Genomic DNA, 10,735 nt, shown 5'->3' on the forward strand with positions numbered 1-10,735 from the left:
GAGGTCTTCCAAACCACTCAGTAGACTCCACCCCATGTTAAATGTAAATCTAAGTACTAATATGCATTTAAGTAGTGCAGTGAATCTGCTAACACATAGCTAGGAACTGGTGAGAATTATTCTCATAATTCTATGAATTTTGAAAAGTCTATCATTTGTCTACAAAGTAATCTTAGTAGCCAACAACTGCTATTTACAAAGTACTAAGTCTTGGTCCAGAGGTAGAGAGGAGACATAAATAAACAATTTCTGTTCCCTAATTGGGCCTGTTCATATCCATAAAGTGCAAAAAAGATGATGTTAATGATATAAAAGAAAAACGTTCTGAAAGGTCTGATAAAGAAAGCAATTCTGCTTAAGAACATTCATTTTCTGTTTCTAAGACAGTACCACAAATAATGGAAAGGCCAAAGGGAGCACTAAATGTTCTGAGGGAAAAATAATTAGAACTGCATAGCTGAAAAGTTGGTCCTACGGTACCTGAATGCAAAACTCCAGTTCATCAGGATGAGGGTTTGATTCTTGTATGGATGTAGGTGTCATCTCTAACAGGGTTAAAATGGAAGTGTGCTTCGTTCTTGTACAGAACTCATTTGGTTGCCTTTTTTTTTTTCCTACTTATAGGACATAAAAAATAACTGTTAACACTCTTAATGCTTTAAAAATCTTTCCAGCTATTAATGAAAGATAATTTGTACCTCCATGAACATATGAACAAATGCTGAGCTCTACTTCCATAAGCAATCACCACTGACCATGCAAATTACTGGTCCTATGTTGAAAGTCTCATCTATTTGTAAGTATTTGCCAGAGTGAGGCCATCCTAATACATATAAATGAATTGTTTATGTAAAAAGTATGTTCCATTTTTTACTTATATGTAAAATTAAAAAGCAGATACTGCATATCACTTACTATCTTTTTGATCAGATGATTTATGAAATGCTGGTCAGTGAAAGTCAACCAGACAGCTTACTGTTACAAAATGCATCTTTAGGACAAGGGGCACAGGGAGAGACACAAAAGGTTGGAAGCATAGAAGCATATCCTCATAAGTACTAAGCAATCTCTGTTGTTGGATGACCAGATTGAATCGTCATATAGGTAGGTGTCATCAAAGTTCACTATCTTCAAGTCCTTCTTAAGGTACATTTCATTCAGTTTGTTTAGCGTTCGAGCAAAGGTATATTTAGATGCACAACTATATGCTTCCAGATTGTAGACTTTGTGGAAGTGCATATCAAAATATGGATTATCCTAAAAAAAAAACCCAAAACAGAGAGAGAATGAAATTATTACATGCATTACAGATGTTAGAACGGCAATCTACTGTTCTCTGTCCACTTACCTTCAGGGCTTTTTCCAAGTTTGATGGACTCCAAGGGACTTCGCATATTTCTGCTATTCATACTAAAGGGTCTTTAAAAACTTTACAAAATAGCAGGTTATGATTAGCTGCTTTTCTTTGCCATTAGGAGTTTTGCCTGAGTAAAACTTTCAGAGTTTGCCCAAGCGATATGCTGCGCTTTATTTGGATTATACAATCTTGTTTTGAAATGAACCAATTTGTCATGTTGCCTAAAACATACTATGTGAAAAGCACTTGCCTTGGACTATAACTATATATGCCTGTCAGAAGAAGAATATTGATTGCCCTTCCTGCCTGTGTTGTAATTCTCTGCGTTTTCTGGCTTTTTAGCACAATTAATCCTAGCAGCAGCTAAGTTCTGTTAAATTCTATGGGTATGAATAACCACTAGGACTATTTATAGCAGTGTTAATCAGCCCATAATTGTGAGTTTGAGGTTCATTTAGGCTTTTCTTTAACCAAAAATGATACAGATTTTGATCATCCCAGTTGTGGAAGGCTGAATCATTTCTGAAGGATATTTTAGCACAATGTTTCAGAAAAGAGCCAAAGTAAATTCATGCAGGCAAGTGATAAGGAAACCCTCTGGCTGCCTGGGCTGGGGAAGGGACAGGAACAGCTCCAGAAGCAAGATAACTCAGAAAGGGACATAAAATATTGATAGTTTTGGCTTTTTTTCCCCTCTGGCTTAAACTGCAAAGAGCTCACAGGGTGCAGTGCTACTCTGAACATGAGCTCACCTCCTCCATCTCCCAGGTTCCTAGTTTTAGACTTCAGGCCAATGTGCACTGGACAGAAGTCTCCAACCACAGTTTGTTATTTTCCTTAGAGCAAGGCTCTGAAACCTTTCTTGTGGGCTCTTGATTTCTCTTTCACTAGGATAATGTCATCTGAATTCTATTTTATATTCATTTGAAAGCACTTGCAAAGGGAAATAGTCTTCTTGTCTTGGACTACATTTATTATGCATGGAGGACTGTTAAAACGTCTTCTCATACATGCAGTAAAATATTCTCCTCAGCATATTCTTCTAGCTTTTGTAAAATAGGATTTAATTCTACTTTCAGTGGTGTTCTGTATTGTACTACTGCAGCCTCATTTTATCCTTCTTAAGTTGTATTGGAGAGATTAGGACTTTTTTAGCAGTAAGCCAGCCAGATCTAGCCAAAGCTGTTTCATATTTACATACACAAATACACAAATATTTAATTGATCCAAGTAATGTGAGATAAGGATATGTGAAAGAGGCACAACTTCACAAGCTGGTACACCAAATAACGCACTTCCAAGACGTTACACACAGAAACCAGCTCCGTACGTTCAAATGACAGGGTCATATTCTCCCTAAAAATATTTAATCAATTTTTTTTTTCAAATACACATTAAAATCTATGGGATTAACTCCAGTTTACACTGGGAGCTGCAGGTGGAGAACTCTTATTCCCAGTTATGATGGACAAATGAGAAAACATCCAGCTTGTCCCTCAGATCTCTAGTGGAGAGATGAAGAAGATTACAAGAAACAATAAAATCTCTCCTTCCTCTCCCTCCTTCAACAGGGCAAACACGATATGGAGCCTCTCACATGCAGTAAAACCAAAATGCCTTGGAGATCTGATTTATTTTGGTTTTTACATAACTTTCTTTTTCAGATAATGCACTTTAATTGCATTTTAATACTTGTATCCCAAATTGCAACACAAGAAAAGTATACTCTAATATATGTATTTAATAATACATAACACTTACAGTATCTGCTTCTTTTCCATCAATCATCTCCAGATCTTTCAAAAACCACTTTTCAACTATTTCATATTTCTCCTCTCGATCCACTCGCAAGTGTTTAACCATACATATTTCTACTTCTTCACTTTTAGTCACTGCAACAAAAAAAATACTTTAGATGTGCAAATAAGAATTTCCCGAAAGATCCAATAATAAAAGACTTAAACTACATTTTAAGCAATAACTGACATGATGACAGGCAGGGCTGTATATGGCTGGACTGAACCTAATAGTTTTATTTTGCCCAAGTAGTAGGAATAGCCCCATGTTCTCAGTCTATGAAACCTGTCAGCTTTTAGTAGATTTAGGATTTACCTTATGCATTCTGTGAAAAGAGAAGCTTGTCTGTGCAAAAGCCTTTCATCTGAATTCACTAGCAGTGCAATGAAAGCCTAATTCCGGCACTGGATCTGTACGGATAATCCACTTATCCTACTTACTTTGGGGGGCGGGGAATCTTTTGGGGTGCTGGAGTTGGAAAATTGCAAAACGGCTACCAAGGCTCTGTATTTACAAGATTTGTGCTATACTTTCCATTCTGTTGATGACATTCTCTTATGATGCCATTAGTTTTTTTAAAGCAAACCCCCTATTTTCCTATAAAATATGTAAGTGGGCCACTTAACAAAAATAACATCAAAAATATTTCTTAAAGCTTCAAGTTGCCCAGGGCTATCTTTGTAGAAATTATTATTTTCCAACTTAGGCAGGAAATGAGAGTAAAAAGAGCAAGAAGATACTCTTTGCAATAACTACCATTATTAATTGATTACATTGAGTGCTGCATGGGAGATTGGATTTCTGTAACACACAGTAATGAGTGTGAAAAGCCCCAGAGCCTGAACACTCTCCTACACATGCCACATGATAGCTGCAGGGCAGGCCACTTCCCCACGCCATCCAGTAGCCCAATGTAAGGGCGAGATGTCACCTACATCTGCCAGGAGCATTTTGACATCATAGCACGAGGCTATAGAGACAAGAGAAAAATTATTTTATTTCTAAACACTGCCTGAATTTTTGAAAACCCATTTTGAAAGCTAACTAATTTTCTCTTATTCCTGTTAAAACATCTCTTACTTCTCACCTGTTTGTAAGAAAACAGTTATCAAACAAAGACAAAAAAAAGGATCTACGTTGGAGATATGCCTTCATTCCATGACAAAGAGTGGAAAATATATAAACTGATTATAATTTCTTTCAGCCTATAGCATTGCTGCCTGGGAAATACAAACCACTGTTGCTTTTTTTTCTGGTCCTACTAGTCATAGTTGCTCAATGATTTTTAACCAAAGGACCATCACTGTGTTATCTTCTATGGAGAAGTTACAGTGGGTTTCATTTGCAAGCAAATCTCGTAGGCTACTCTTAGAAAGTTCTCTTCATACTTTCAGTTCCTCCTATTTTGCTTGCTTGCTTGTGGGGGAGTACGTTGTCTCCCTCAGAGTTCAAACAAAAGGAGACAAGCTCAAGCCCCAAAACCCCCAGTCCTGTCAGAAATACAAGAGGATGTCCTAGTGGTCCCCAGGTCCTGCACACTGCCACGTCTCTACCCCTCACGCAGGAGCAGAAGTTGTATGACATAAGGACAGAGCACAGATGTGTTATGAATAGCAAAACCAGCATGTCCTGTCCAGTGGTGAAATTTGGGTGGACTATTTTCAACCTAAAAGAAATAAATAAATAAATCTGTCTTTTCCTGCATTTGAGATAATTGCTTGCTCTCGCACTCAGTTAACAGAGTTAAAGAAAATTTTAATTTTTTATGTAGAACATGAGGTCAGATATACTGTTTCATTCTGTTAAACTCTAAAAGCTTTTCTTGGGGAGGTCACGGCTATGACACTGCCTTCATAGAGCACAAATTATTTCTTAAGGTCTTCAAAGGACTGAACACCTTTTTCAGAGTCTGCTGGATAGTATGATGTTGTCCCTACCTTCTTCTCAGGCATACCGATACTAGGTTGTGAAAAGCCCTGAATGCAGTTGCATTTCAGCTTTATGTTCTTCCAGGGTTTATAGAACATTTAGCGAAGTGATACTATTGCCTTCACACAAGAACTGGGACTCGCTATTGTGAAAAGGAAGGGAAATAATGTTGGGCATATGCACAAGAATAAGATTGTTTAGTTATCCACACCAAGATTTTGTTGTAATACAGATTTCAAAAGGCATAGATGTCTAAAGTTTTGCCTATAGTTTGACCGATTTTTGTTTTTTGGTTTTTTTTTTTTTTTGGTAATAATTTGAAAGTAACAGGAATTTACTGAGGTTGCATTGCAGGGAAAAGAGTTTAGATAATATGTTTTGCTCCTACAGAATCACAGCAGATTACAGAAGCTGCTGGCAGCCAGAGGCAACCCATCTTTCAGAATCAGATTTCCACTCTACTCACCACTTACTTGACTATGCCTGAATATATTAAGAGAGTTTAATATTGGATACTGGAGAAATCCCACTCTTAATACTCTATATAAGTTTTCCTTTACGTCTTCAGAGACTTCCAATCAGTTAGTCTGATTAAAGGCTTTCTTTAGTGGCTTGTTCTCTACCTTAAAACAAAAATTTTAGTAAAGATTTTAAAGGTCCATAGTGTTATTTCTCCTCTTTGGATGTTTCATAACAGTGAACTGTTTAGATCTACCTCGTGCAATTAAACACATTTCTACTGGGTAGTTTTATAAACTAGGAATCAGGTTGGCATTTCTGTACATGTAGAAGCTCTATGACATTCAGGAAAGCATTCCTTAAAACTAATTTTACAGTCTAAAATACAAAGCCTGTTCTACTAAAATTACACGAGCACAGGCAGCATAACTTGCTCAGTATTTCCAGTACTCTGTAAAACAACTTAAATATTCAAAGGACTTCAGATGTTTAGAAAGACAGCGATCACTGAGTACGGTTGACATCATCCCATATTGGATGTTAACCCAATCTGTGTCACAAGCACATAGATGATTTCCACCTGTTACATGTATTTTGAACCTGAGGAGGAAGCAGACTGGAAGAAACATTCTCTGCAACCTAACTACTTATGGATGACAGCATTTCTCTTTTTGAGTATCCTTCAGTGTTGTGAAATACATAAAAAAACTCCCAGCTTTTCTGAAACGCTGTTCTAAAAACGTTATGAAGCAGATACAGTTGAAATCAAATTTAGTAAAGAGCCAGATAATTAAGTTTACCACTCACAGCAATCTTGTTTTACTAACACTTCGTGCTAATTACTAATTCAAACGTGAATTTATTTGAACCGCAAGCCTCGTTCATCCTTCCCAAAGTAATTCCGACAATACGTAGGACATTAGACCAAGGCAAGGGATAGTGCAAAAGCTCAAAAGCTTACAAATGTTTCCTGCAGTGATAACGTACTGCTATGCTTTCTTGTGGAAAGCCTGATTAGAACTACAGTAAGGTGTTGCTCTTTCCACAGCAGAGTAGGCACCTGCCGCGCTGCCACCCCCTGCGTCCTCGGGCAGTTCGGTCGGAACCGCCTCCTTGCCCTGCTGACACCTAAGCTCCAGCCCGTAGGAACCAGAAATCGGAGAAAACGCCGTTTCCGAAGGCTGGGGGGCAACGCGGGGGCGCTGGGACCAGCGAGCCGCCTGCCGCGCCGTGCTGGGGCGCTGCGGGAGCTGCGGGCGGCGGGGCGGGCCCGCGGCTGCAGCCGCCCCCGCTCCCTCTCGCACCCCCGCGCCCCGACCCGCGCCCCGGCGCTGCCACCCTGGGGGGGCACCCACGCCCCGCGGCCCTCGCACACCCACCCGCGCCCGCCCCGGTACCTGCGGCGCACAGGTAGCAGCGCTCGGCGCCCGAGCCCTCCACCTCGATGAACTCGTGCAGCCTCTGCCGCCGGGGGCCGAACAGCCTCTTCGACAGGTCCTCCTTCACCAGCGAGGACATCGCCGCCCCCCTCCCAGCCCCCGCCGCCGCGCAGCTCTCAGCGGCGGGTACCGGCCCCCCGCGCCCCGCAGCCGCCGCGCCGCGCCGGGCACCCGCGGGGCAGCGCGGCGGAGGCCGCTCCCCGGCAGCGCGGGGCCCCCGGCGGCGGGAGAAGCGGGGGAAGCATGGCTAGCAGCGGCCCCGGGGGGGCCCCGCTCCCTCCCGGCCAGCCCCCTGCTCCGCCGCCGGCCGCCGTTAAGGCTCCGGCCGCCGGCACGGGGAGAGGCTGGGCCGCGGCTCTCCCCGCCCCACGCGTGCCCGCCCTCCCCGCCGGCGGGGGCCGGGGCTGCCCCGGCGGGACGCTCCCGCCGCGGAGGGTCGGGGCCGGGGCCGGGGCCTGAGCTCGGGGCCAGCGGCTGTGGCGGAGCGGAGGTGTCGTCGGGGCCCCCGCCCGCCCGGGCTGCCTCCGTGCGGGGAGAGGAGAGGCGCAAAGTCATCACTCGCTACGGGCAGGTTACCCAAAAAGGAGCTGGCAACTAAGTGCAATTCTCTCCATCAGTAGCCAGAAGTGTTAGTAGAATGTATAAAAGGAATTAGATGGCCTCATTGCTGCTCCTACTGTTACTACACCAGTATCTTTATGGCTCTTAATAGAGTTAAGGGGAAAATTACCTTATGCCACTGCTTATCAACCCAAAGAGAGCTCACCCCCGTGCCACAGGAATCCTCAGAGGGCGGGTGCAACCTGGGGACGAGAGGAAACTGCCGTCCTAGATGTGCAGATGTATGTGAGGGGCCTTTTACATCAGACACGAGTATATGTGCAGAAATTTTGGTTGTTCCTGCTGCTTTGCAGGTGTGTGGGTAAAGTTCCCGGGGCAAGTACTCTTCTAATTTCAGTATCTGCAGTAGCTTGTGTTAGAGTTTTCCCTTTTGGAGTCGTTTCTGGCTGCTTATAGAAGTTGGATGTTCTCTTCTAATTCTTGCACTCAAGCTCATTACTTCTAAATACCTTATTGGGTTTTTCATTGTTGCAGTCTCAAGGTAACTTAGAGAGGAATCTAACCTTGGGATAAAACTGAGTGCTAAAGCGTGAAGATTTAGAAGGTGAAGTAAAAAAATTGAGGATTTAAAAAAAATCAGTCTTTTGACAGTATTATTAGAACAATTCAATGCCATAGGTCTACATGGTGCTTTGCTGATGTGAAGTAAAATGGAATCAAGTCAAACCATGCTGACATAAAATTAGGGAGAATCATCCTCTACTATAGACACTAAACATGTTGGCTAGGTGAGTGGGAAAGGGACTGAAAAAAACAAGGAGGTTTTGATTTATCCTCCTTCCTTTTGGTCCCAGGTGTTTGGAAATACAGTCGTGATTCTTAAATCTATAGATTAATTTTCATCCCTGCTTTGGGAGAGTAAAGTTACTCTAAGGATTTGGATATATTTTATCAGTATGAGGCTTAAGGACAAATCTCATCTCTTACCTTTAAAGGCTTATTTTAGGAAAAGAGCATGACGCTCACTTCCAAACCAGAACAACTGCATGTCCAGAAAGTGCCTTGATATGGAGACCTTCCACCAGCTAGCTGAGGCTCAGGGGCGCCCAGATGCCTGCCCACCACCTTGATGACATGACCACACATTGAATATGGGACTGATGTACAAATTGGCTTACAGTTCATGGCCTCTCTTTTTCTGCCAGCCTTTGGCAGAATTGTCAAGGCCCATGCCCCAGACTTCGGTTCATCACCACCACTGTTAATAGTGTCATGGTTGGAGGTTTCAGTGTTCATACTCAGTGCCTGCGTCCTCTTTAGAAGGCTGATTCTCACTCACCCAGTCAGTAGCTCTTGTTGCCTTGCACAGAATCACAAAACAGTAGGGGTTGGAAGGGACCTCTGGAGATCATCTAGTCCAACCCCCCTGCTAAAGCAGGTTCGCCTACAGCAGGTTGCCCAAGACTGCATCTAGGCAGGTGTTTAATATTTTTTTGCAGTAGTGAAGCAACAAATGTACAGACAAAAAATACCTTCAGCAAAGTACCCTCAGCTCTGGAAGAATTTTCTGTCAGCTTTTCCCTTGTGAAAGATTCAGCTGGTACTGGAGAAACTGCCCAGAATGTGAGTGAAGCAGCACTGGCATCTTGGAAGTGATGGTGCTGGGACAAGAGTGGTGTGTAGCTCTGGTATTTCTTGAGATAGATTTTTCTTTTTCATAGTTTGATCAAACTGTAACTCATTCTACCTCTGTTTTCACAAGTGTTTTGAGGTTTGATATATTAATACTCTTAAACTTTTTGTCTTTTCGGATATTCTTGAATATTAATATTGTACCACTCTGGTCAGTAGTACATGGCTATTAGAAATGTGTACATTAGCAGAGATTTATATTGAAAGCCATGACTGGGGCTTAGGGCTGTGTAGCTGCTATCTGAGCAGTACTAATGAATGTTCAGCTTTCCTCCAGCTACCATGTTCTTCTATTCATGCCTGCTTGGATTTCACTGTATGGAAAGAGCATTGCCTGCATACTGACTTGATCATCTGTTCTATGTACTGGGATAAGTGTGAGGCTCACAGTAAACACATTCATCAATATCTTCATATTATGTCCCAAACCACATACTCTTAAAGCACAGACACAGATAAATTACTGTTTTCATATTTAGAAATCTTTTGGAAAAGGAGCAAAATTTTTAATTACTTACATAAAATATAAACACTTCTACCTCTTAGATGCAGCTGTCAAAAAAAAAAAAAAAAAGGAAAAAAGAAAACTGCTGTACAGACTTCGGTAAAAGATTCCTCTGGATTTATTTCTGAGCTGTTGTGTATGCAGATAGTGCTCAGATGATACTACCCTGTGATGTAACTATTTTCTTCACAAGTCCTCTTAAACCAAATTATATTTCAAAAAGTATTATGAGATTAAATTACTTCTGCAATATCCTTTACTGCATTCTCAAACGCTACATGAAACAACCACTCTGAGTATATATGTAGAAAGGTACAATGCTGATTTTAGTGTTGAATGTTTTAATAAGAAACAGAAAAATTCGTGATTCACTATTGCTCTCTTCTTTTCATCCTTTATTCACCCATCCTCTGTTAGAAAGTAGCAGGACAGTTTTGGTGCAGCTGGTAGCAGGACTACCTGTAGTATTTTGGATAATGACCAGAAACATTTTTTTTCATATCTACCCTATTCTCCATAGTCTTTTCTCCCTTACTAGATTACAGTGGGAAGGAACGATCATTCCATCTTAGAGGTGACTCGGAAAAGGGTTTTCTTCCTCTCCATTTCTCTACTAATTTGCTGACTTGGATGGACTGGAAATAAGGCTTGATAGACTTTACAATCTCCTTCCTCTCTATGCATAAAGCTAATTTTTATGTCAGAGTAAAGAAGTTTTTCCTCACATTGAGCCGGAACTTCCTCTGCTCCAGTTTGTGCCCATTGTCGCTTGTCCTGTCACTGGGCACCACTGAAAAGAGCCTGGCCCCATCTTCTTGACACTCACCCTTTAGATATTTGTAAGTGTTGATAAGATGTAGTAGCAGGTCCTAAAAGGATGGATCTCTCTAATCTTTATCGTTTCTCAGTCACAGTGTTCTGGTAAAAATCAATGCACCAACTTTAGAAAAAATATTTACGATGGGTCCCTATACTCCTTTGAGTCCACTAATGTGG

General features: G+C 41.7%; 1 protein-coding gene across 1 annotated transcript; it reads right to left on the reverse strand.

The window, feature by feature from the left end:
- Positions 1–993: 993 nt before the first annotated feature.
- Positions 994–7,060, reverse strand: EXOC1L (exocyst complex component 1 like). Its single transcript, XM_086464650.1, has 3 exons — positions 6,940–7,060; positions 3,119–3,249; positions 994–1,257 (listed from the first exon to the last, which is right to left on the reverse strand). The coding sequence occupies exons 1-3, from the start codon at positions 7,058–7,060 to the stop codon at positions 994–996; spliced, it is 516 nt and encodes a 171-aa protein (XP_086320776.1).
- Between the last annotated feature and the right edge of the window lie 3,675 nt (positions 7,061–10,735).

The sequence above is a fragment of the Leptosomus discolor genome, chromosome 4, assembly GCF_034619465.1.
Source record: "Leptosomus discolor isolate bLepDis1 chromosome 4, bLepDis1.hap2, whole genome shotgun sequence".
Taxonomy (NCBI): domain Eukaryota; kingdom Metazoa; phylum Chordata; class Aves; order Leptosomiformes; family Leptosomidae; genus Leptosomus; species Leptosomus discolor.

What these genes read in the sequence shown, in the direction of transcription:
- EXOC1L (XM_086464650.1), bottom strand. Translation starts at nt 7,060, where the DNA reads ATGTCCTCGCTGGTGAAGGAGGACCTGTCGAAGAGGCTGTTCGGCCCC. An exon ending in CTGCTACCTGTGCGCCGCAG is followed by an intron (nt 3,250 to 6,939) that starts GTACCGGGGCGG and finishes TTTTTGTTGCAG; the next exon opens with TGACTAAAAGTGAAGAAGTA. An exon ending in ATGGAAAAGAAGCAGATACT is followed by an intron (nt 1,258 to 3,118) that starts GTAAGTGTTATG and finishes TTTTTTTTTTAG; the next exon opens with GATAATCCATATTTTGATAT.